Source organism: Syngnathoides biaculeatus, chromosome 12 (genome assembly GCF_019802595.1).
Source record: "Syngnathoides biaculeatus isolate LvHL_M chromosome 12, ASM1980259v1, whole genome shotgun sequence".
Classification (NCBI taxonomy): Eukaryota; Metazoa; Chordata; class Actinopteri; order Syngnathiformes; family Syngnathidae; genus Syngnathoides; species Syngnathoides biaculeatus.
This window is the reverse complement of record NC_084651.1, coordinates 28,393,275-28,420,179: the sequence shown is the minus strand read 5'-3', so window position 1 is coordinate 28,420,179 and position 26,905 is coordinate 28,393,275. Positions and strand designations below refer to the sequence as shown.

Genomic DNA, 26,905 nt, shown 5'->3' with positions numbered 1-26,905 from the left:
AGCATTTCGTTGACAGTGGCTTTACAGGCAGGTAGTATTAATGTCTCTGCCACAGTGTGCGGCTTTTTTGGTTTAGCAACAAGTTCGGCGACTAGGTAACTAGCTTTGAGCGCTTTCTCATTTACCTTTGTGGTTTTTCTCATAAATGTTGCCTGTTTCTGTGTGTTTACACCCAGGCGAACAAAATAGTCTATCGGCTTGTTTTGAAGCGACGGGTGTGTTGTTTGGAGATGGCGTTTAAGCTTGCTTGGCACCATGGCGCTGTTGGATAGCTTCTCGCCACACACCAGGCATAACGGAATAGGTGTCGTCTCATCCCCAGTGAAAGTAAATCCAAACGAAAGATAGCTTTCACTATATTGCCTTGAGATCACCGTCTTAGCTTTCTTTTTCCCACCACTCATACTAGGGCCTTCATCCCGGTCAGAATCTTGTCCAGGGCCCAGTTCGGAGTTTGCACTTGTCCTTTTTAAAAACTTCTCCATGACTGTCACCACGGCGTCTCAGGTGCATCACTAATTCTCTTGGAGGAATGAGGCAATCAGCTACGTGTTGCCACACGGACAAACATTACATTACTCTGCCAGCCTTTACAGCACGGACACTGGACAATGACATAATATTTGCAGAAAATGATTAATAAATGTTAATTAAACAAAAAAAAGTGATATTGGATAATTTCTCACGGGACACCTGACGATCTCACACTAGTGTGCCGCGGCACAGTGGTTGAAAATCACTGACCTAGTGGAACCAATTAGCATTTCACACGAGGTTCAATGAATGTAGTTATGATTTTGGTATATTTTGGGCAATTCTATACCAATCTTTGGTGGGCTAGATTGAAATGGTCAACAGACTGGGTAGTTAGTTGAGGAATGTTTAGGTTTTTCAAACTTCAATATATACTGTGCTGTATTTGGTTATTACAAAATTAATATAAGATATTGTAGTTTCAGAATAATTTTCCCATTCAATGTATGATTCTTTTCTGAATCGTGAATAATTACATTTAGTGTTGGGTTTGGGTTGTTCCCATCCATCCATTTTCGGAGCCGCTTATCCTCACAAGGGTCACGGGAGTGCTGAAGCCTATCCCAGCTGTCAATGAGCAGGAGGCAGCGTACACCCCAAACTGGTTGCCAGTCAATCGCAGGGCACATAGAGACAAACAGCCGCACTCACAATCACACTTTTTGGTTTGTTTTCTTTTCCCTTTGAGTTTTATTAATGTACAGCACTTTTTCATCAAGAGTTGTTTTTAAAGTGCTCCATTAAAAATATTGATGATTGTATGAAAATTTTATACAATTTCATCTCTATTGCCTCTAAATAAAATTACACTACCGACCAAACCCTCACAAACAAAAAGAACTGTCTGTCTGTGTCAAAACAGCATTACTGTCCAACTCAAGGTAATTTCCATACACCACTTGAATTGGAGAGAGGTTTGTTTTGTCATGTCAAACATATCCCCATAATTACATTCATTCCACTGGAGAAGACTTCACCGAGAAAAAAAATCCACTGCTTGTACAATGAATCTTTTGTTTGATAATTATTGGCTCTGAACCAGTAACCTAAACAATGGTTTTGACAACTGCTTATTAGGGTTGTTTTGTTTGCAAATGTTTCATTGAGAAGAACAAATATTTTTAGTTAACGTACTGACATGAACCAGCTGATAAAATTATTCTTCTGAATCTTCTGCTCGTTATCACAGCATATACAGAGAGTTTGATAATCAAATTTGTGAGTTTGTTAATGTGACCTTTGTAAGGGCACTTGTGACGTTACAGTCAAACAACAGCAGAGGAGCGATATTGCCCAACGTGGCCACCCCCTGAAATAAGTGAAAATAGATGACTGTATTGTTTAATTCTTCTTCCACAAATGCAATACGACCACATACAATATTCTTGCCTAAAATATTTTTGCTTTTCCATCCATCCATCCATCCATCCATTCATTCATTTTCTTATGCGCTTATCCTTACAAAGGTCGCAGGAGTGCTGAAGCCTATCGCAGCTGTCAAAGGGCAGCAGGCAGGGTACACCATGAACTGGCCACCTGCCAATCACAGGGCAAATGGAGACAGACAACACTTGCACTCACAATCACACCTAAGGGCAGTTTGGAGTCATAAAGAAATATAATCATTCACACCTACAGACATACTAACTCCGCACACAAAGGCAAAAGCCAAAATTTGAACCAACAAGCTCTAAACTGTGCTGTGGCTGCCCAAACCGGTCAGCTAACATAAATCCCGGTGTTAAAAAGACTGTGGCCTATTGTTATTGTCTTGTGTTCCCATAGCAGTTGAGATTTCTGGAACATTTGTGTGAATCAGGCACAGCAGAAATAGCTACGGCAGTCACTCACATTTGAAAAATGTATGGGTGTGGTCAGTTAGGCTCGCAGATATGAAGGGTAGGGATTTGCGAGTTTGGACCCTATGCGTGTTCATGAATCGAGGAAGAGATGACCAATGATTAGACGAGCAAATGGATTTATTACAAAGGAATGTGCAACACAGACGTCCGGGTCTTATCTAGGTATCTGCTGCACACGAGAGGTGTGTCTTCTGGTAGGATAGCCCAAGAAGAAGACAAGAGCTGCTCGGTAACACAAGGTTTTTATATGTATGGGTCCATGGTAAAAGTGCCCCCCCAGCCCCCGCGGTCTTGACCTGGGCCGGGATGGTAACTTTCCGCTCCTTATCTGGTGTCGTTCATCTCCACGGCAACGCCTGGGAGAGGATGCCACAAGCCGGTTTTCTGCATACAAAGATCAAGGACAACCACCGGCTCCACAACACATCCTTGTCTGATTAGCAAATGGACAACACTTTATCTGTTGATTAAATGTATAAGGTCACATTTAAGCAAATAATGAAAGTACAATAAAAGTAAAATAGTCTTCATTCCCTCTCTTGATCTATGAAATAGATCACAAAAACAAACAAGAAAATCCCAAAAAGAACCCTTACAGAAATCTGGAAAACATAAAACCCTCTCTAGTCGACCAACCATGCCTTGTAACAAGTGCAAAGCCTCATTATTCAGAACACTCGTGAGCTTTAAACCTGCACCCTGCGAGACAACTCAAATACAGCGAAACAAAAAAGAAAACAACAACACCCAAATATAGGTAGAACAGCATAATAACACAATATGAGCAAGGGGAATGTAATCCCGGGGCATGTCAACATCATGACAATCAGGAAGCGGTGGAAGCTTAGTATCACTTTCAGGGGGAGCGATAGCAACAATAAAATCATCTTGTGCAGTGTGTCGGGCCAGGGGTCTAATGAGGACATAATTACCGTGGCCATCAGCTGGGGCACCAGTCACCTTCTCAATCAGACATCTTAACAGAGAACGAATACAAGGAATGCAACAGCATCCACAGAGGGTGAGAATAGAGGTAAAGACATCCAGAGATATGAAGATTGATTAAATGACACCCTTCCATTTACCAAACACATTCATCCAATTATCCCACATAGACGTGTCAACACCAGAGTTTTCCTTCATTTTCTTAATAAGGGTCCTAAGTCCATCTATGGCCTTAGTGAGACGTCCGCCAGCTTGGGTGTTATCCGGCAAACACCTCCTTTCTTGGCCAACAGTGCATCTAATGAGATTCTATGTAGCCCTAAGTTGCTCATGTACAGCTTCAAGTCCTTCAAGGGTGAAATTGTCCAAACGTTGCACATTATAATGTATGTAATTGATACGGTCGGCATTTTCGTTAGGAGTAATGGGGAAAAGAGCGGAAATTACAGGTATATTTTGAAAACCGGCCACAACCTGATCAGCCAGTTTATACTCAACTGGGACACCACGGGGGACGCCAGTAGCGTCGATGTAGGTGGGGTCATCAGCACCGAGCCAGGTAGGTTTGGACCTACGTGAACGGTGTAATAGGCTAAGTCTTTATTGAAGTGTTCAGGAGCAACTGCCAGATCATCTTGGGTGACAGGAACAACGAAAATGGGTAAAAGTAAAGTTACTAATGGACATCTGCCCGTACTGTTGCACGGGAGGCGATCGATGATAAGGTCCCCTCCGCACCACCACCACACATCAGCACGGCTGGCAGGTTGGAAGAAAGATGTTTCCTGGGTCTCTGCACACTGATCATCAGAGATGTGGCCAATTGGGGCACCATTACCTCTCAGGAAAATATAGGTGAAGTTTTGGCGTGCCACAGCACGATTCTGTTCTTGTCAGCTGGTGTTATCGGGTGGGCAGTATCCCAAAGTTTGCATTCATTTTTAGTCGGCACATAATTTATGCTCTCTTGCTGCATATAAATCTTTGGATGTAATGTCCCAAGCTTTGCCTTGTATGCATGCAAAGTTTTCCATGTATACTTGATCATGGTTGTAATATAGTGTGTAATGGTATGGATCTAGTAGAGGCAGGTAAGCCCTAAGAGTGATTAACCAGGGCTTCCACAACAGAAATTGATGTATGAGACCAGGTTTGAGCAGTGTTTCTGGAGCAGTGTTTCTGGTTCCATTCGGGTCCAATAAATGTCCACAGTAGGAGTTGATTCACTCTCAGGTGTCATAAGCCATTGTCCAGAGTGGCAAACGGTGTCAGCTGCCTGCATTATACACAAATGGTAGAAGGTCTGTCCAGCCAAGATTGTCGGTAGGGGTTAGTCCATTGCAGGGGCTGTTGAGTCACTGAGAAGCCCATCAATTGGACGGTGTGTTGTGACAATAAAGTTTCCGGGAGCGAGACGTTGAGTGAGGAGTGTGTTTCCCCTGTGTCAACGAGAGTGTTCACTTTTCGCCCCGCAACAGAGATGGGCATCATGGCACCTGCATCGCCGGACCCCTGGCTTCCTGGGCACCTCTAGTGGTACTGTCCAACCTGCTGCTGTCCATCCTGCTGCCAGGGTGGGTGGCCAAAGTTGTCATTTCTGCCTCTGCCTCGGCCCCCTCGGTTGTTGGAACACCTACCACGCCCTTGCATTGGACCTTGAGGTGGAGGAGCTGTAAAACGGTCTTTAATCCAGTGATCGGGGGAACCACAACCAAAACATCCTTGATCACTGTCAGGTTCACCAATCAGACATTCATTAAATCAAAGAAAAAAAGAAGCAAAGACATCAGTTCAAGTCTCGCGAAGAGAGAGGAGAGGAACGGTCTCATACAATTCACCACTGCACTCTCTGATTATCCTCTCCTCAGCACCTCTATTTCTTTAGTCTTAAGACGCCCCTTATTTACATGGATGTTACAAAAAGGAGACGACAAGCAAAACAGTTTGAAACAAGGCGTACATGTTTGTTCATGTGCCATGTGCATGTGTGGAAGATTGCTGAGTACATGTGTGGTCATCATTTCTTTAACAGGCAGCAGTTCTAACAGTTCTGATGAGTAGACATTTTTGCTCTTGCTATCTCCTGCTACGAGGCCGCCACGTTATCTAAAGCAGAGCAAAGCATTTCATTATTGTAAGCAGATGTATAATAATTATGATCACAATTATTCCTACAATCACGCTGATGTTGTTGCACTCTCCAATGGCCCCGTCCATGCCTTCCTGCGTATCCACCCCGGCTATTACCCCAGAACCCACCTGCCTGTCTGGGTGGTTGTGCCTGCCAAAAAATGACATCTGCTGTGGTTTTGGACCTTTACGTCTTGCCTGTGCTACTTGTAATTTAAAAATTCGTTTTTTTTTTTTGGAGTATAGTACTTTTATTATCCTCACCCTGTTGTTGGCTTGAATAAATTTTGAGGTGATGCACTAAGTGTCGTCTAAATCTCTGCTCATCTCCGGACAGGAGATCAGGGTCAGCTTTAAGAGTGGTCTGTACTGGTTCAGGAAGACCTGCCAGGATCACAGTCCTGAACATAGCCTCCTCCTAACCCGACTGTCCAGGGTGACGTCCAATTGATTCAGTCCAAAGTTTAGTACACTTCACCAAGGGGTCAATGAGTCGTTTAACATAGGGGAAGAAGTGGGTGCGGCTGTTACAGGAGTAGGGAACCTCTCTCTGATAGCTGCGGCCAGACTCTCGAAGTGTGCTCTCAATATGGTTCCATTGGTACGTTAAGCATACCTGCAGTTGTCTCAATTTCTCGTTGTTCAATTCTAGTGCATGATCGAGATGCTGTTTGGCTCCAGTATCCCATGCAGAGTGTATACCACTGTAAAGTTTCCACAAAACTAGACAGCCACGCATTACCATGAGAAGAGAATCGAGGCAAGCGAGCAGTCAGACAATTAACATCTTTAAGATCAAACAGCTTGTATATTGGACCTGCTGGAGCCTCTACCATAGGCATCATTATACAGCAAAGCAAAGTACATTTATTTATATAGCGCATTTCATACACAAGGTAACCCAGTGTGCTTTACATGATTAAAGGCATTTGAAAACAAACATTTAAAACGGGATAAAAACTGTAAAAATGACAAACACAATAAAAAAAGACAATTAAAACCGCATACAGTGCAAGTATGATATATCTAATATGATCAAAAAGTGGATATCTTCTGAAAAGCATGAGAAAAAGGAAGAGTTTTCAACCGTGTAGTGTTTTGTGTGTTTGTTATATGATGATGATAATATAATTTAATATTCAATTTTCTGAGCCGCTTATCCTCACGAGGGCCGTGGGGAGTGCTGCAGCCAATCCCAGCTGTCAACGGGCAGGAGGCGGGGTACACCCAATCGCAGGGCACATAGAGACAGACAACAGTCGCACTCACAATCACACCTAGGGACAACCTTGAGTGTCCAACTAATGTTGTGTGTTTTTGGGATGTGGGAGGAAACCCATGCAGGCACAGGGAGAACATGCAAACTCCACACAGGTGGGTGTGGGATTGAACCCGGGATCTCAGAATTGTGAAGCCAATGCTTTACCAGCTGAGCCACCATCCTGCCATAATTAATATCTAACAATAATAATATAATAGTCGTCGTATTATTTCCGCCTCTGAGAGGACGCTTTCCGTCACATCAACAAGACCGTTTTCACCAACCCCCCCTTCACGCCTCTTGCTTCCTCTTTGTCTGTGTGTGTGTGTGTGTGTGTGTGTGTGTGTGTGTGTGTGGTGTGTGTGTGTGTGTGGTGTACTTGTGTGTAATTCAGGTCACGTGCATGTATGTGTGTTCGACGTGCCACCTTCCTCATTTTTTGCAGTCCTTCACTTGCATCCACATATCAAATAAACCTTTTTTAACTTCCTCTACCTTCGTTCGACTTACCATTACCATTACCATTTTTCTTCAATGTTGGCATCTCCGTCACCATCACCATTATTAAATGTGCAGTGCCCCTTTCTCTATTTACCTCTTTAAGTTACATGAGCCCTTATCTAATCTGTCTCTTCCATCTTTCATAGTCTTTTGCAATTACATTGATATTTATATTATATTTACTTAGTCTCTGTCAATTTCCCATGACTTTCATAGTCAGTTTGTCCCAATCGCGAATTTTGCTCAAATTGTGCTTTTTTTTTTGCCATTATTTTAATGCGCGCTTACTTTCTTTATCTTTTTTCTTTTTGTCAACATTAGGCATCATTTGCCGCTCAATTTCAATGTACATTCCATCTTTAGTTGTGTTATATTCAGCACATTCATGATCAAATTCACCATCCATGATTATTTATTTAATATAGTGGCCACTCTTCTTCGACTAAACCCAACCGAATTCCTATCGCGCAACAAATTAGCCTATACTATTCCTTTTTTTGTTCGCCACCTTGCGACGTCCCATGCTCAAACTGACGCCAAACTCTCTGTTTTTAAGGGATCCCATCCCCCTTAGGTGTAACAGGTAAACTTCACAGTGCAATTGTACGTTAAACATATATGTCAGCTACCATGGGATATACAACTTCTCTTTATCTCTTATGCTCTTTATCTCTTATTCTCTTTATCTCTTATCCTCAAAAACTACAACTTCTCTTTATCTCTTATGCTCTTTATCTCTTATTCTCTTTATCTCTTATCCTCAATAACTCATATGAGACATGAACAATCTGATACCAATGACTTCTCAAATTTAGGCAGTTCAATATGCAGAATTCAACATTAAACAGGCTCCTGCTTACCTTTTGGATTTGGTCTCAACCTGGAGCAGCACAGACGACCACCCTCAACTTGTCCGGATGACACTCCTGTGTTTCTAATATGTCTCTCTTTATCTCATTTGTCGACGTGCAACGCTCATCTACCTCCCTCGACTTACGGTCTGGGTCACCAAATTGTAGGGATTTGCGAGTTTGGACCCTACGCGTGTTCACGAGTCAAGGAAGATATGACCAATGATTAGGAAAAAGTTAACAGCAACTGGATTTATTACAAAGGAATGTGCAGGACAGACGTCCGGGTCTTATCTAGGTATCTGCCGCACACAAGACGTGTGTCTTCTGGCAGGATAGCCAAAGAAGAAGACAAATGCTGCCAAGTAACACAAGGTTTTTATATGTATGGGTCCATAGTAGAAGTGGCTCCCCCCCCCCCCCCCCCCCCCCCCCGGCAGTCAGATCCTGGGCGGGTTGGTAACTTTCTGCTCCTTATCTGGTGTCGTTAGTCTCCACGGCAATGCCTGGGAGAGGAGTTTGGCGCCAGCCGGTTTTCTGCGTACAAAGATCAAGGACAACCACCGGTTCCACAACACATCCTTGTCCGATTAGCAAATGGGCAACACTTTATCTGTTGATTAAACGTATAAGGTCATATTTAAGCAACTAATGAAAGTGCAATAAAAGTAAAACAGTCTTCAAGTCCAATTTCTTATTGGCGAAAATATCGTTATCATCATTAAATATGGGTCTTCTATGCCAAGTGTCTCTCATTTTCCCATGTACATTTGTTTATTATCAAATTCTAAATATTTAAAACTCTGGCCGTCGTGCTATAAGACACATTTTCGTGCCGTCTCCAACCGACTTAGCATTGACGATTGCTCTGTTCGACTGGCAATATGGCCAGTCACTTGACTTAGTGACGTAGGTGCACAACCTCCATAGGAGGCCGGCTTGCTAGAACGCGCCTTTATGTACGTGCGCTTGACGTATTAACCACACCCACTGACCTAAAAAAAAAAAAAAAGACCGATAGTGCACACACATCTAGCGGTGTGTCGATGGGTTGAAGCTAGTGAGCCGCCATCTTGGTACTCCCGAAATGTGAGGAGAACATGGTTTACAGGTTGGATTATGGCGGGGGTTTTTTTCCTCAAAGTTTGGTATGTAAACTTAAAAGTGGTCTTGTGAGCTTGACATTTTTTCAGTTTGGTAACATGAAGGATTTTTAATTCGATTTGGTAAGCCAAAAAAGGCTAAGTGCAAAAGAAAGACATACAGTGAAGAAAATAAGTATTTAAACACCGTGCTATATTGCAAGTTCTCCCATTGAGAAATCCTGGAGGTGTCTGAAATTTTCATCGTAGGTGCATGTCCACTGTGAGAGATTTTATTCTATTTTCATCACCGCTTATCCTCACAAGGGTCGCTGGGAGTGCGAGAGCCTAACCCAGCTGTCAACGGGCAGGAGGCGGGGTACAACCTGAACTGGTTGCCAGCCAATCGCAGGGTACATTGAGACAAACAGACATACTCACAATCACACCTCGGGGCAATTTAGAGTGTCCAATGAATGTTACATGTTTTTGGAATGTGGGAGGAACCCGGAGTGCCCGGAGCAAACCCACCCAGGCACGGGAGAACATGCAAACTCCACACAGGCTGGTCCGGATTTGAACCGGGACCTCAGAACTGTGAGGCCAACTGATCCACCGTGCCACCTAATCTAAAAAGAAAATCCAGAAATCACAATGTATGATTTTTTTAACGATTTATTTGTGTGATACAGCTGCAAATAGGTATTTGAACACCTATCAGCTTGAATTCTGACTCTCAAAGACCCGTGAGTCCGCCTTTAAAAGTCCACCTCCACTCCATGTATGATCCTGAATCAGATGCAACTGTGTGAGGTCGTTAGGTGCATAAAGACACCGGTCCACCCCATACAATCAGTAAGACTCAAACTTATAACATGGCCAAGACCATAAACCTGTCCAAAGACACCAAAGACAACATGGTACGACTCCACACGGCTGAAAAGGGCTACGGAGAAATTGCCAAGCAGCTTGGTGAAAAAAGGTCCACTGTTGGAGCAATTATTACAAAATGGAAGAAGCTAAACATGATGGTCAATATCAATTGGAGTGGAGCCCCATGCAAGATATCACCTCGTGGAGTCTCAATGAGCCTTAGAACGGTGAGGAATCAGCCCAGGACGACATGACAAGACTTGGTCAATGACCTGTAAAGAGCTAGTACCAGCGTTTCCAAGGTGATTGTTGGCAATTCACCACGTCATGGTTTGAAATCATGCATGGCATGGAAGGTTTCACTGCTTAAACCAGCACATGTCAAGCCCCGTCTTAAGTATGCCAATGACAATTTGGATGATACAGAGGAGTCATGGGAGAAGGTTTTGTGGTCAGATGAAACCAAAATGGAACTTTTTGGTCATAATTCCACTAACCATGTTTGGAAGAAGACGAATTGTGAGTTCCATCCCAAGAACACCATCCCTCCTGTGAAGCATGGGGATGGTAGCATCATGCTTTGTGGTTGTTTTTCTGCACATGGGACAGGACGAGTGCACTATATTAAGGAGAGGATGATTGCGACCATGTATTGTGAGATTTTGGGGAATAACATCTTTCCCTCAGTCAGACCATAGACGATGGGTCATGCCTGGGTCTTTCAACATGACAATGACCCGAACCACACAGCCAGGAAAACTAAGGAGTGGCTCCGTTAGAAACATGTCAATGTTCTGGCATGGCCTCCCCAGTCTCCAGAACCAAACCGAATAGAAAATCTTTGGAGGGACCTGAAACTCCGTGTTTCTCAGCCAGCCCAGAACCCTGTTTGATCTAGAGCAGATCTGTGTGGAGGAGTGGGCTAAAATCCCTCCTGCAGTGTGTGCAAACCTTGTGAACAACTAAAGGAAATGTTTGACCTCTGTGATTGCAAACAAAGGCTACTGTACCAATCATTAACATTGGTTTTCTCAGGTGTTCAAATACTTATTTGCAGCTGTCTTCTTCTTCTTTTTCTTTCGGCTTGTCCCGTTCGGGGTCGCCACAGCGTGTCATCCTTTGCCATTATAGCCTATCTCCTGCATCTTCCTCTCTAACCCCAACTGCCCTCATGTCTTCCCTCACCACGTCCATAAACCTTCTCTTTGGTCTTCCTCTCACTCTTTTGCCTGGCAGCTCCATCCTCAGCACCCTACCAGCAATATACTCATTCTCTCGCCTCTGAACATGTCCAAACCATCGAAGTCTGCTCTCTCGAACCTTGTCAGCAAAACATCCAACTTTGGCTGTCCCTCTAATGAGCTAATTTCTAATCCTATCCAACCTGGTCACTCCGAGCGAGAATCCCAACATCTTCATTTCTGCCACCTCCAGTTCTGCTTCCTGTTGTTCCTTCAGTGCCACCATCTCTCATGGCCGGCCTCACCACTGTTTTGTAAACTTTGCCCTTCATCCTAGCAGAGACTCTTTTGTCACATAACACACCAGACACCTTTTGCCAGCTGTTCCAACCTGCTTGGACCCATTTCTTCACTTCCTTACCACACTCACCGTTGCTCTGGATTGTTAACCCTAAATATTTGAAGTCGTCCACCCTCGCTATCTCTTCTCCCTGTAGCCTCACTCTTCCCCCTCCACTTTTCTCATTCACGCGCATATATTCTGTTTTACTTCGGCTAATCTTCATTCTTCTCCTTTCCAGTGCATGTCTCCATTTTTGTAATTGTTCCTCTGCATGCTCCCTGCTTTCACAGCATATCACAATATCATCTGCGAACATCATGGTCCAAGGGGATTCGAGTCTAACCTCATCTGTCAGCCTATCCATTCGCAGTGCAAACAGGAAGGGGCTCAGAGCTGATCCCTGATGCACTCCCACCTCAACCTTAAATTCTTCTGTCACACCTAAGGCACACCTCACCATTGTTCTTCTGCCGTCATACATGTCCTGTACTATTCTAACATTCAAGCTCAAAAAATTAAATTTATATATTTGACTAGGTAGCCTCCTTGGGGTTCCAAGACTCTGTGACGTCTTGATGAGGCCAATGAGTGGTGCGTCTGGAAACATCAGGATTGTGATCATTGGATGCGTGGAGGTTGTTATGAGTGTCTATATTTAGTTATTTATGGATAACATTGGATTGCATTTGTTCTTTACTCATTCTTTATTCTTTATTTTTCTTTCTTACGTACATTCTTTATTATGTCATGATGCAGACCTTTGTTGAACATTCTGGAAGAGGGGACTTTATTATGCCGTCAGACACGGATCTTTGTTGAACGTTCTGGAAGTGCCTCTATAAGGTCTGGCTGATTTTTAGTCAGGGCTTCTTATAAGTAACGACGTTACTTATTAGTTAGCTCGTGTGGTGTGATCTAAACTGCCATTGTACCTCTATATTGTATTAGTTTGATATTGTATTAGTATTGAATTGTGTGGGATTAAATTGGCTTAATGCAATACAACTGATTTGTTATAGTTTGCTGGTTTGACGAAGGGGATTTCATTATTCTAAATTTACACGTAAGAAAGTCCAGTCATTTGTCTGGAGAGAGAACAGCGGGGAGAAGACAAAACCTTGGGGTGCACCAGTGGTGATGGTGCGTGTAAATGTGGTGGTGTACCCGACCCTCACCTGCTCTGTCCTGCACATCAGTAAGCTTTAAATCCACTGGCAGATGGCAGGCGAGATGCAAAGATGGAGAAGTCCATGAACAGGATCCTCGCGTATGTCGCCACACTGTTGAGGTGTTTTAAGATGAAGTGCAGTCCCATGTTGACCGATCATCCACAAACCTGCTTGCTCAGTAGTCATACTGCAGGTCCAGCAGGGGACCTGTGAAGGTCTTGAGATGGTCCAGCATAAGGCGTTTAAAGGACTTCATGACCACAGATGTCAAGGCGACGTGCCTGTAGCCATTCAGACCCGAGATTATAGGTGTTGGGGACTGGGAAGATGTTGGAGACTTTGAGGCAGTACTTTACTTTGCTTTTTTCCAAAGATCCATTGAAGATCTCGGTAAAAACTGGAACAAGCTGGTCTGCGCAGACTTTGAGGCAGGTCCACTTTTTCACTGATTTTACCCAAGTGTTAGCACATTTAAGTACTTTCCTGTATCTTGGTATTATTTAAACTAGGCAGTGATTAGAAGACCCCAGGGCTACCCAATGTATATAGCACAGTATGCGAGATTATCTGTAGTATAGGAGTGGTCTAAAATGTTGTTTTCCTTGGTAGAACAGTCATTGTGCTGCTTGTATTTAGGGGGTTCGTGGCTGGGTTTAGCTTTGTTAAAATCTCTGAGATTAACAAGGGCTGAGTAGATGTTTTTTCTCAATTTCATTTACTTGTTCAACAAGTGTTTGCAGTGCTGTGTTCATCCTAGTTTGAGGCAAAATGTAAACATCAGCAAGGATATATGAGCCAAACTCACATGGCAAGTAGAATGTCTTACAGTTCAAAAATAGTGTCTCTAAAAGTGGGCTGTCATATGTGCTGAGCTGCTTGATGTCCGTGCATCATTTTTCATTGATATAAAAGCACATCCCACTCCTTTCGGTTTCCCCAATAACTCCACGACGCGGTCTGCCTGGATGCAGATTGAAGTTGGAAAGTGTTATAACTCTGTCGGGGACAGCCTCACAAAGCCAGGTCTCCGTAAAGCACAGGGCGGCAGAACATCTGAAGTCTTTGCTGGTCTTTATCAGAAGATGAAGCTTGTCCATTTTGTTGGAAAGGGAGGATAGTTTGGCCGAGCTTCATCTGAATCCTGGCTCGCCTTCCCCTATGATACCACCTCACCTTCAATGCGCCAATGACTGCAGTCACTGCAGCAGTGACTTTGAGAGAAAACTGAGTGGATCTTCAAAAATTGTTAAAAGAAATTCCAGGATAGGCTCCCAAATAGTCAGTAAATCTTCCCATGTGTTCATGAGTCATCTAATGTCTCTGGAGACAAAGGAAAAACTCAAAAACCAAGACATTTACTAGAAAACACGTGACCGAGGCATCCAGATAAATAGGTGACATCTTGTATTGCAAGATGAAACCTCAAGAGTAGATAAACTCCCTGAGTAGAGAGAGGGGTGTTACCATTAGCCTACTTGAGTCTCCCAAACAACAAATACATGAATTGCATCCAAATCGGGCCTTTGGTCTAATCTCTATTAATTTCAATAGCGAATACGCCATTGGGGCTAATTTGTCACCTACTGGTCCAGTCAGTATTCGTATTAGTAATATAGACAGTAGACAATCATACAATTTGTCACTTTAAACTGTTCCCTTTGTACAGTTGTCATTGCACTGTACTGGAAACGGTTAAGGGCACTCTGTATAAACTTAACATAATGTGAGGCTGTTATTCACTCTAACTGCTTTAAATGCAAGAAGACTGCATCTTTGCACATCTGTGACTCCTATAGGGAATAGTTTTATATTAATACAAAGTCTATTGTTCTTTGTTCTTGTTAGTTTGTTTGTTCTTCTCAGTCCTCAACATGAATTTCGTACCAGGGCAGCCCCGACTGCCGAAGACGAATTCCTTGTGTGTTCTTACATACACTGTTACCTCTACTTATGAAAGTCTCCACTAAAGAAAGATTCAGGTTACAAAAGGCCTCCCTGGAAAATTTTTGTCTCTAGTTACGAAAGAAATGAAGGATACGAAACAAAAAAATGGTGGTGGATTCCACCGAACATAAACATCCTGTACTGTAGCTTGGTTTGAAAGCAGTGTGATAGAGCTCCTCTCCCATTGGCCACTGCACATTGACTTGAGGGATGTCAGTCTTTAGCCCTGACGCACATCCTGTCTCTTGGTATGTCTCGCGCAATTGGGCACCTCTCCCTATTGGGTATCATGCAGCATCTTCCTGGCATCACATCCCTCCATTGGGTTGGCACTACGTTTGTTTTTTTTGGTAGGGTCAATCTTTACCCGTGACTCACCTCCTGTATCTTCGGCACCGGATCCATTGTCATACGCTCGCACACACTCGTACTGTACAACTTCACAGATGTTTTCATCTTTTTTCACCAAGAAATCGATGGCCAGTGCCAGTGAGGAAAAGAATAGAGTTGTTTTTCCCCATCAAAATAAAACAAGAAATCGTTTAGAAATATGAAAGAGACATGCATGCATGTGGCTTCATCGTGCTGCTTCTCTACTTGAGAGGTTCGAAATGGGGGTTGAACCTGAAGTTGAGGAAATTGTTTGACTGGGAAAGGCTGAGGAGGACATTGACGAGTTGGTTCAGGACCACCACGAGGTAGGATCTTGTGATGCAGAAGTGAAAAGAGATGAAGGCAATGCAACACAAGACAATGCAGCAGCGGTTTGCGGCGTAGAGAAGGAGGCAGCCATTATTCCTTCAGTCAGAATAAAAGATGTGTAAAGAAATTTCCATGGCTTTCTGAATTTATTCAAAACAATCATCCGGAAAATGTGTTGACTAGTCGGCAATCGGTCACTTTTATGATGCTTGCTTTGCATATTTCCGCAAGATTATTAAAAGTCGTCAAAGGCAAACATCTTTGGATTGGTACTTCGGAAAACATTGAAAGTTAATGCAAATATTTGTTTTGAATTCCCTCACCCTTCTTTTCGCAATGATGCTCAATGCAAAAGGTAAATGAACAGTTTTTTATTATTTTTTGCATTATATACACTTTGAATGCTTATTTTTTGCGGTGCCTGGTGGAGTCGGGGGGCTTGGAATGAATTCAGCGAGTTTACATGTAAAATGCGTTTTGACTCACTAAAGTTTCACCTTCTTAAACGAATTCTGGAACGGATTAATTTCATAAGTAGAGGTCAAACTGTACTTGGCAATTAAATCTAATGTCTGCTTTGCAATGAAAAGTTTTCCAATAACAAAAAGAGTAAGGTTGAAAGATATTTTGAGTGAAGGCTGAGTAACCAGTTGGGAGTGAAAATGTCACTTGCCAGAAAGCCCATATTGCCCAAAGCCACAAATGGAGCAAAACTGAAAGCATTGGAACACCCAAGAAACTTGTTTGAAACATGGAATGTTGTTCCTGACAGTTATAGGAACATGAAGAAATATCCATTTGGAGAACTATGTAAGCCAACTTTGGCGCAACATACCTGTGCGACCAGATATTCCCAAACATGAACTACTGGTATATTTAATCTATGTGTCGCAACTGACTCACAGATGAGAGCTTGCACTCATGTTTCAATGTTAAAGTTACATCTTACATGCCCGATGTCGCTGTCCGGTGATATCCAAATATAGAAGTCACATTCACTGGGTAAAAATACAATTCTGTATTGTGTGTGACAAAAGAGAAGACGATTGTGCTTTTTACCTTGCACTGAGCAAGGTAAAAAGCACCATTTTGTCAAAAAACTAAGGAGGGTAGAGCACAGAAATCTAACTTAAACTGTATTATTTTAATTTTATGTACTTTACCTTTTCAAAAGGCTGCTGTTTTATTATTTAGAAAGGTTGCATTTTAATTGCAAACTGTTATTTACATTTGTTTGAGCTGTAATATATGCACCTATATAATATATTTATATATGCTTGACAATGAGTAATCGTGTTACTGTTCAGTTCTGTTTGATATTCAAGTTTTGAAAAATGTACACAAATTCCCACATTTTGTCTACGTGCATGAAAACTGCCAATTTAAATACCTCACTTTACATTACACAACCAAAACAAAACAAACGTAACTATGACTTCCTTTTGGCATACTTTTGTTATGAAGGTGATGGTGAAAGCAAACCATGTGTGGTATGAACATTGACTTCTGCATGCGTCACCAGGCATGTGGAAATAATCACTTCATAAATTGCTATGTGGAATTTTTATTCGACAATTAGGATTACAGGACTTCAGACAAGTGATGGCATCCTTAAAGGCTGCTCGTTTCTGTCCTCATTTCATTCAGAAAAAGCCATCACAACAGCAACGGTAAGATTTCATCTCATGTCATCTTTTGTTTTTATCATCACAGAACATTTAATCAAAATCTAAAATTGATTGAACTGTATTTGCTCAATCTTAAACATGAATTCAAACCATTCCATTTGTTACTGTTCTCATTCCACAGATGGCCTTTAGTCTTCAATTACTGTTTCTCTTGTGTGGCATTAGTGGACTGTTCACTGGAACTGTAAGTAAAACGGTATAATACAAAGACCACTTGATGGTTTGTGCAGACATTTACTTAATCAGTTCCATATGAGCAATGAAACCTTGAGTATATTATTCATTCTACCCTAATGTATCGTAGCTTTAGTGTTTTGTACATTGATGATTTCTAATATTTATTTGGACACTTTTTTTCCCCTTTCTCACAGTGGGCTTTCCCTTTAAAGAAAGGTTGGTAACTATCTTATATACCCCTTTAGTTTTGAATTCATGTTTCAGAATTGTGAGACTTGGTGCAAAAGGACTCACCCTGGACCAGTAAATCACAGTGCTGACTTTACGAGATAGACAACCATTTACACTCACATTCCCACAAACAGACTATTCTTTTGAGGATATGCTTAGGATAAAAAAAAAAACAATTATCTGCAACACAATATATAGATGCATTCATCATTGACGCATAAGTTGAAGCTGGGATCTACCACTCCAGTGAGAATCCTCTGTAGAAGCTATCCAAAAATCCAAAATCCACATTAGAGTTATTTTCACCTAAAAATCGACCCCAATTGTGGTGCATCCCTAGTCCTGGGTGAAGGTTGTGCCATGACTCCTTTGAAACAGTCCAGTATGAAACAGCAGTGTGTCAGACACAGCCGGGTTTGATAAACATTTTTATGGAGGAAGCCAGAGTACCCAAAGTAAACCTTGTGACCATGGAAAGAATATGCAGAACAGAACTGAACAAAGAAAGAGCAGTCGAATTTCAAACTCAAAACATTCTGAATGTAAGGCTAAAACTCCCAACCACACACATTGCTGTCCTAAAATTTTTTTTTGTTCTACAAAATATGTTACAGAGCAGGATTGCCATCCAGGCTGGACTCAGTTGGACAACCGCTGTATAATCTTGAGAAATGAGGAATTAAATTTCCCTCTTGCTGAGGTACATTTTTTTGGTGAACATAAAGTGGAAATAGAACTTTGCTGATCTTGGGATTTACTGTTTTAGTCATTTTCTCAATATTAGACAGTTTGCAACATTCTTGGTGGAAACCTGGTTTCAATCCACAATAATCTGGAAAATGAAGTGGTTCGACACCTAATTCTGGCTGGGGCTGGCTCTTTTCAGCGTTCTTGGATTGGACTCCATGACCGGGTTGAGGTAAAGTGTTTTCAATGGAGACTTTTAAATCTTCTTCTTTTCCTTTCCGTTTGTCCTGTTACTGTTGCTATCTCTTCTCCCTGGAGCCTGACTCTTCCCCCTCCAACCCTCTCATTCACGCACATATATTCTGTTTTACTACGGTTAATCTTCATTCCTCTCCTTTCCAGTGCATGTCTCCATCTTTCTAATTGTTCCTCCACCTGCTCCCTGCTTTCACTGCATATCACAATATCATCTGCGAACATCATGGCCCAAGGGGGTTCTAATCTGACCTCATCTGTCAGCCTATCCATTACCGCTGCAAAGAGGAAGGGGCTCAGAGATGATCCCTGATGCAGTCCCACCTCCACCTTAAATTTTTCTGTCACCACTACTGCACACCTAACCATTGTTCTGCTGCCATCATCTGCCACACCAGACTTACGCATGCAGTAATACAGTTCCTCTCTTGGTAGTCTGTCATAGGCTTTCGCTAGAGCAACAAAGACACAATATAGCTCCTTCTGACCTCTGTACCTTTCCATCAGCATCCTCAAGGTAAATAATACATCTATGGTATGGTACTCTTTCTAGCCATGAAACCATACTGTTGCTCGCAGATACGTACTTCAGTCCTGAGTCTAGCCTCCAGTACCTTTTCCCATTACTTCATTGTGTGGCTTATCAACTTTATTTCTCTTTAATACCCACAGCTCTGAACATCACCTTTGTTCTTAAAAATGGGAACTAGTACACTTTTCCCTCCATTTTTCAGGCATCTTTTAGCCCGCTAGTATTCTGTTGAATAAGTTGGTCAAAAACTCCACAGCCATCTCTCCAAATTGCTCCCATACCTCCACCAGTATGTCATCAAGACCAAGCGCCTTTCCATCTTTCATCCTTTGTACTGCCTTTCTAACTTCCCCCTGACTAATCATTGCCACTTCTTGGTCCTTCACACTTGCTTCTTCTACTCTTCCTTCTCTCTCATTTTCTATCCTTAATCACCCTTACCTGCTGCACATCCTTCCCATCCCTATCTCTCTTTCTGGCCAACCTGTAGAGATCATTTTCTCCTCATTTCGTGTCCAACCTGGTGTACATGTCGTCATATGCCTCTTGCTTAGCCTTCCCCACCTCTACCTTTTTCCTACGTCGCATCTCAATGTATTCCTTTTGCATCTCCTCAGTCGTCTCAGTGTCCCACTTCTTCTTCGCTAATCTCTTTCCTTGTATGACCTCCTGTATTTTGGGGTTCCACCACCAGGTCTCCTTTTCCTCTTTCCTACCAGAAGACACACCAAGTACTCTCCTGCCTGTCTCTCTGGTAACCTTGGCTGTAGGAGTCCAGTCTTCCGGGAGCTTCTCCTGTCCATCGAGAGCCTGTCTCACCTCTTTCCAAAAGGCCGCACAACATTCTTCCTTTCTCAGCTTCCACCACAATGTTCTTTGCTCTACCTTTGTCTTCTTAATCTTCCTACCCACCACCAGAGTCATCCTACACACTACCATCCTATGCTGTCGAGCTACACTCTCCCCTACCACTACTTTACAGTCAGTAACCTCCTTCAGATTACATCGTCTGCACAAAATATAATCCACCTGCGTGCTTCTACCTCCGCTCTTGTAGGTCACTATATGTTCCTCCCTCTTCTGGAAATACGTTTTCACTACAGCCATCTCCATCCTTTTTGCAAAGTCCACCACCATCTGTCCCCCAAAGGTCCTTTCCTGGATGCCGTACTTACCCATCACTTCTTCATCGCCCCTGTTTCCTTTACCAATATGTCCATTACAATCTGCACCAATCACAACTCTCTTGCTGTCTGGGATGCTCAGAACTACTTCATCTAGTTCCTTCCAGAATTTCTCTTTCAACTCTCGGTCACATGCTCCCTGTGGGGCATAGCCGCTCACCACATTATACATAACACCCTTAATTTCAATTTCAGCCTCATCACTCCATCTGATACTCTTTTAACCTCCAAGACATTCTTAGCCAGCTTTTCCTTTAAAATAATCCCTACTCCATTTCTCTTCCCACCTCCTCTGTGGGAGAATAATTTAAACCCTGCTCTTAAATTTCTAGCCTTTCTATCTTTCCAACTGCTCTCTTGGATGCACAATATAGCAACCGTTCTCCTAATCATCATGTCAACCAACTCCTTAACTTTTCCTGTCATAGTCCCAACATTCAAAGTCCCTACATTCAGTTGTAGGGTCTGTGCATTCCTCTTCTTCTTGTGATGACAAATCTGGTTTCCTCCTCTTCTTTCTCTTCGACCCGCAGTAGCTGAATTTCCACTGACGCCCTGCAGGTTAGTGGTGCCGGGTGCGGGTATTGTTAACCCGGCCCACGACCCATCTGGTATGGGATTCTTTAGATGAACGCTCATACTTGTTTGGCACAGTTTTTACGCTGGATCCCCTTCCTGATGCAACCCTCTGCATTTATCCGGGCTTGGGACCGGCCTATAGATTGCTCTGGCTTGTGCCCCCATAGGGCTGCATTCAATGGAGACTTTTAAATAAACCTTTATTGTTCTGAAGTCATCCCTTGAGATTCTCATTTTAGAAGGGAAATGCTATTTTTTGAGAAATGTTTCTTTAATGGAGAATTCTGATGCTCAAATGAAGAAAATTCATCACTGTAATTTTCTTTTTTTTATACCTGTGCTTATCAGCTACAGGGCCATGCAGAATGGTGGCTCCTTTCATGCTGGAAAAGTTTTACTATGCAGGGTGTATATCAATTAACAAACGTGAGTTGGTCTTTCAGGATGGAGAATTTTTATGGACAGATGGCTCACCTTTTGATTTCGATGACTGGGCGAATAACCGGCCAAGAATAAATACAGATCAAGACTGTGCAGAAATAAACTTTCGAGGTATCAATGCATCTTCCGTAATTATCTTCACGTGGTGAGTGACGTTTATAAAGCAATAACCTTTTGATTTTTGAATATGATGAAAAGTTATAAGGTTCATTGAAACTGTGTTTTGGTGTTGTACTGCAGGTTGTCCACTGTTGATGAATAAAAATTACCAAATAAATCAACGTAAATGCAGCAATATCTTACTTAAAATTGTCTCATTTCTGTTTACTTACAGATGGACCCTGGAATGACCTTCGGTGTGGTGCTCGAAGATCCTTTGTGTGTGCCAAAAATTTGAAACACCACTAACAGAAACAGACTGTGAAGTTTGTTTTTGTTTTTCTGTAATGTGTTTTCCACTGATTTGATCACTCTTTATAGAAAACAATCAATTGTTCACAATGGGTAGGTTTCCTTTTACACCATCTTGTGTGTCATCGGGGTCAAAGAACACAGTTGATAGGTGAAGCGTGAAGTATTTTTCTCTTGTTAATTCATCTGATTGGACTAAGGGTGGTGGTAACACACCAGATGACGGAATTGGAAACCTCTGTGAGTTTTACTCTAAGTCAAACAAACTTGGACACTGAAAGGCTTTCCAATAAATATAACGATCTCTTTAAGCATGGGTTAAATGTTTGCTTTTCTTTTCAATCAGTCTAGCCAACCATCTTCTTAACCGCTTATCCTCACTGGGTTCGGGGGGGCTGGGTGCCGGAACCTATCGCAGCAATCTTTGGGCAGGAGGTGGGGTAAATCCTGAACAGGTTGCCAGCCAATCACAGGGCACATTTAAACAAACAACAATACGCCCTCGCATTCACACCTACAGGTAATTTAGAGTCTCCAGGAATGCATGATTTTGTGATGTGGAATGAAACTGGAGTGCCTGAAGAAACACAGGCACAGGGAGAACATGCAAACACCACACAAGTGTTATGGGTTGATCCCTTATCTGTGTTATCTATGATATTGTTCGATGTTTTTACCTGTGGCAGTCCATGATACCCTCTCGCTGTGTTACTTGTCCCCGGACTCCAATAAACGCTCATTGCTACAGAAACCTGTGTGATCTCTTACGCACACACAAGAAGCCAGTAGCATTTACAATAATGAAGGGTCGAAAACATATCGAAGTTCGGTTTATGTATGCGCGCACGTGCGTTGCTTGAGTTCATTATGGTAGTTGAGAGCGAGTGTTGCTTGCGTTTATTACGATATTTGTGTGCTTGCTTTGCCTGAGTTTTTTGTGGTTGCTACAGGTATTGTGACAATGAGCTCCATGTGTGTTGTGGGTCAGTGTGTGAGTGAGACTGGACTGTACAGCGTGTGCAGCGGGAGGGGCAAAAAAAAGCATGATGTCAACGAGGTTAGAGTAGCTTTATTGTGCCAGAAGACAGCAGATACAAACTATTGCCTGTGAGTAACTTTTTTTTTTCTGGGCCGCTTGTTTTCATTTTTCAGCGGAACTGATGCTATGCTAACTGGTTACCCAAACCGAGGATGTCGTTCGTTTTTTGCCAAGACATGGCGGAGAACTTTCGTAGGCCGAACCCCGTCGTTTTTGACTAAAATGTTGCCGAAAATTGGCTTCTTTTTGAACAGGAGTATGACACTTTTATTGCTGCAGCACACCCGGAGAAGCCTGCAAAGACAAAGGCGTACATTCTCCTTAACCTGGCCGGCTCTGAAGCCATCGACCACGGACGCTCATTCGTGTATGTGGCTGAAGTGCGAGAGCCCGGGAATAATGGAGCGATTATCACCCCGGCAGAGTCGAGAGGATCCAGATTGCTTGAAAAGGAAATTCAGGGAAATGTGCAATCCTCAAAGCAACAGGACAATAGACAGGCACAGATCTCATTCCTTTAATCTAAGACAAGGTGAGAGCATTGAATCCTACATAATTGTCTTGAAAATTAAAGCTAAAACTTGCCACTTTGGAGATTTGACTAGCGAACTTACATGTGATCGCATTGTGTGTGGCATTACCAATGACTCTTTGAGAAAATCTCTGCTGAGAGATTGTGAACTGACCTTGGCCAAAGCCATCTCAGTCTGTCACATGCATGAAAAGACTGAAGAAAACAGTAAAACACGAGCCACCCAGATCACCCACACAGATTCAGTAAACCCATCTTACCTCAGAAAGCAGCAGTCCAGGCCCCAGACACCCAGTCAGTCCATAACCAAATACAACAATTGCAGGCGGAGCCACAGTGCTAAAAGAGAGAATTGTCTTTATTATGGACAGCAATGCCACAAGTGCAACAAAATGAATCATTACAAATGCTGTTGCAAATCCAAGCCGTAGGACCGGGGGAAACGGCATACGAAAGGCCTTAAACAGCCAGTGCATGAAGTGTCAGTGGATTAGACACCAGCGCAGGAAGATGCCGTGTTGTATTTGGATGGTGTTGATGTTGCCTTCCAAATCAACAGCGTTGATGCTCAGGATGAAGGATTTGTTACTGTGCAACTGAATGGAAAATCTGTGGAACTTAAAGTGGACGCTGGAACGAAATGTAATGTGCTTCCACAACATTCCACAAGACTTTCATGCATTGAAATCACACTAAAATGACTGATGCAAACCTCATCGGCTACGGAGGCACTAAGATTGAAACAATGGACCTCGCTATGCTGTCATACTGCCTGAAGGAGAAACATCAAACATTACCCTTTTTCATAGTGGACGCGGATGAGCAGCCACTTCTGGGATATCGTGCATATGTGGACATGGGAATCGTCAAGATGAGCCCCGATGTTCACCAAGTCACTAATGACAGCAACACAGATTTCAGAACACAGACTCTGACTATACAAGGATGTTTTTGATAATGAACTCAGAAAGCTTCCAGTCACGTACTCGATGACACTCGACCCCAACACACAACCCGTGGTCCGACCAGCTCACCGCATTCCTGGAGCAATGCAAGAAAGAGTGAAAGCAGAGCACACTTGTCACAGAGCCCACAGACTGGGTTTCCTCTATGGTGGTAGCCCACAAGAAGAACATGAGTGAGATACGACTCTGCATCAATCCAAAAGATCTCAACACAGCACTCAAGAGACCTCACCATCCAATGCGCTCTGTTGAGGAGGTGGCTGTTCAGATGTCTGGGGCGCCCGTTTTCTCCATCCTGGACGACAAGAACTCCTTTTGGCAAATCAGTCTCGACAAGAAATCCTCCATGATGTCAACATTCAGTACTCCATTCGGGAGGTACAGATTCTTGCGCATGCCTTTTAGTATCAACTCTGTCAGCGAGGTGTTTCAGTGGACAATGGAGCAGTTGTTCACTGGCGACCCATGCTGAGTAATCGTCGATGCCATCGTCATCGGAGCCCGCGACACTGCTGAACATGACGCAAGCGTCAAAAGGTGCTCGACCGTGTAAGGGCAGTCAATCTCAAGCTCAATCGAGAAAAATGCAAGTTCCATTTGTATCAAGTGGGGTATGTGGGCCACATCTTCACAAGTCAGGGCCTCAAAGCCATCACCAGCATGCCAGTCCCGAGAGACATCACATCACTGCAGCATTTCCTGGGGATGGGAAACTATCTGGCAAAATACATTCCCAACTTCAGTGACATCACAGCCCCTCTGAGGCAGCTGATACACAAGGACACTAAGTGGGCTGGCTCCAACAGCACCAGCAGGCGTTTGATCGCTTGAAGTCATGCCTTTCAAATCCACTGGTGATGGCATATTACGACGTCATGTCATGATCCTCCCGCTTCAGCACGAGCTGTGCGGGTGCCCGCGCGGCTGCGCTAATTGGGAGGCACACACCTGCGCCTCATGCGGGCTGATCATCCCCTGTATATATAGGACCCGGTGACGACTGGTCCTCCGCCAGTTCATTGAGCTTTATGTCCCGTTCCAGCACTCTCGTATCCCTGATTGAACCTGTGTGTACCGACCTTCATCCGTTCTCCGACCAACCCCGTAAGCCTGACTCCTTGATACTTCTGCCTGCGTTGATTGTTTCCCCGTGTACCGACTCCTGCCTGTCTGCTCATCTGCTCTCTTCGCCCGACGTCACAACTACCGCTCCTGCACCGGACTGCCTGCTCGATCCCTGACCTCTGCATATAATAAACGTGTCTCTTCTTGGACTACCTTGCGTCTTCCGAGTTCCTGCATTTGGGTCCTACTCTCGTTTCCGATGGGATGTGACACGTCAAGGCCGCAGTCATGCTCACTTGCAACGCCTCATGCTATGGACTCAGGCCAGCGTGCATGCAAAATGGCAGACCAATCGCGTTCCCTTCATGCTCCCTTACTGACACAGAGACACGTCCTCAAATAGAACGTGAGCTCTTAGCTGTTGTGTTTGGCTGTACAAAGTTTAAAGACTGTGTGTATGGAAAGTCGGTTATCGCGGAAACCGACCCCCAGCCCTTAATGACAATACTAAAAAAGCCCCTTCACACTCCCCCTGCCCGTCTTCAGTGGATGCTGCTCCACCTGCAAAGCTATGATATCAGCTTAGTGTACAAAAAAGGCAAGCACATGTACATGGCTGACACTCTCCAGAACTCCATGCGCTCAAGCTTCTCATAGCCATCCAGAATAGGAGGCTTATGAAGTCATGTCAGAGAGTTACATCTCCAAAGCCCGCCTGGAAGAGCTCAGGCAACACACCGCAGAAGATGAGGAATTGCAAACCCTCTGCACAGCCAACAAAAGAGATTGGCCCACCAAAGAGAGTCATCTCAAACCGGCAGTGATTCCTTTCTTTCTCTTCAGGGACGAACTCAGTGAGGATGATGGTGTTGTTATGAAAGGCCACAAAGTGGTCATCCCTCGCTCGTTACGCAAGGGGTATGTCACCATCATGCACAGAGGCCACCTAGGTGCTGAAGCAACCAAGGCAGACCCAGAGGCATCATATTCTGGCCTACAATATCAAAAGACATTTCTGAACAGATGCTCACCTGCTCGGTGTGTAACAGCACGAAGTCGCACCAAGAAAAAGAGACATTCGAAGTTCGGTTTATGTATGCGCGCACGTGCATTGCTTGATTTCATTATGGTAGTTGAGAGCAAGTGTTGCTTGCGTTTATTACGATATTTGTGTGCTTGCTTTGCCTGAGTTTGTTGTGGTTGCTACAGGTATTGTGACAATGAGCTCCATGTGTGTTGTGGGTCAGTGTGTGAGTGAGACTAGACTGTTCAGCGTTTGCAGCGGGAGGGTGATGTGTGTTGTGTGTGTTTCTTTCAGCTTGTCCCTTTCGGGGTCGCCAGAGCGTATCATCTTAGATGAACGCATATATATGTTTGGCACAGTTTTTACACCGAATGTCCTTCCTGACGCAACCCTTCTCAGGGAGTGGAGGCCCCAGTGGGATACGAACCCACAACCCCTGGTTTACCAAACCAGTGCTCTAACCACTGAGCTACGAGGCCTCAGTGTGTGCAGCGGGAGGGTGATAAAGGGGCAAAAAAAATCATGATGTCAACCAGGTTAGAGTAGCTGTATTGTTCCTGCCACCCAGCTCAGCTTTGCAATGCATGAAGGAAGAGTTAACCCTGAGGTGGACAACGTCGGCCCCGATGAAGATATCCCCCGACAATGTTCACCTGACTGCAGCTAGAAAGGTCATAATGGTATTTTTGCAAAACTGCTAACATTGACCTGGAATTT

General features: G+C 43.5%; 2 protein-coding genes across 7 annotated transcripts in view; one reads left to right on the top strand and one right to left on the bottom strand.

The window, feature by feature from the left end:
- LOC133509360 (galactose-specific lectin nattectin-like) overlaps nucleotides 1-22,291 on the top strand; it is a 45,780-nt gene extending 23,489 nt beyond the window's left edge. For 2 of the 4 annotated variants that reach the window (XM_061836219.1, XM_061836216.1), the window contains 7 exons: nucleotides 16,958-17,048; nucleotides 17,188-17,250; nucleotides 17,438-17,459; nucleotides 18,089-18,174; nucleotides 18,259-18,393; nucleotides 21,155-21,263; nucleotides 21,487-22,291. In XM_061836219.1, coding sequence (XP_061692203.1) covers nucleotides 17,188-17,250; nucleotides 17,438-17,459; nucleotides 18,089-18,174; nucleotides 18,259-18,393; nucleotides 21,155-21,263; nucleotides 21,487-21,560 — 489 coding nt within the window. In that variant the 5' untranslated portion in view covers nucleotides 16,958-17,048 and the 3' untranslated portion in view covers nucleotides 21,561-22,291. Of the gene's footprint in view, nucleotides 1-8,513; nucleotides 9,233-16,957; nucleotides 17,049-17,187; nucleotides 17,251-17,437; nucleotides 17,460-18,088; nucleotides 18,175-18,258; nucleotides 18,394-21,154; nucleotides 21,298-21,486 lie in introns of those variants that run through there. The other 2 variants (XM_061836215.1, XM_061836217.1) reach the window with 2 other exon arrangements.
- Nucleotides 1-26,905, bottom strand: part of LOC133509358 (steroid 17-alpha-hydroxylase/17,20 lyase) — a 93,550-nt gene that overhangs the window by 12,353 nt on the left and 54,292 nt on the right. The window contains exons 10-11 of one of the 3 annotated variants that reach the window (XM_061836203.1): nucleotides 23,395-23,473; nucleotides 2,598-2,780 (exon numbers count right to left, since the gene is read on the bottom strand). In XM_061836203.1, the coding sequence (XP_061692187.1) occupies nucleotides 23,396-23,473 (78 nt within the window). In that variant the 3' untranslated portion in view covers nucleotides 2,598-2,780; nucleotide 23,395. Of the gene's footprint in view, nucleotides 1-2,597; nucleotides 2,781-22,682; nucleotides 22,897-23,394; nucleotides 23,474-26,905 lie in introns of those variants that run through there. The other 2 variants (XM_061836202.1, XM_061836201.1) reach the window with 2 other exon arrangements.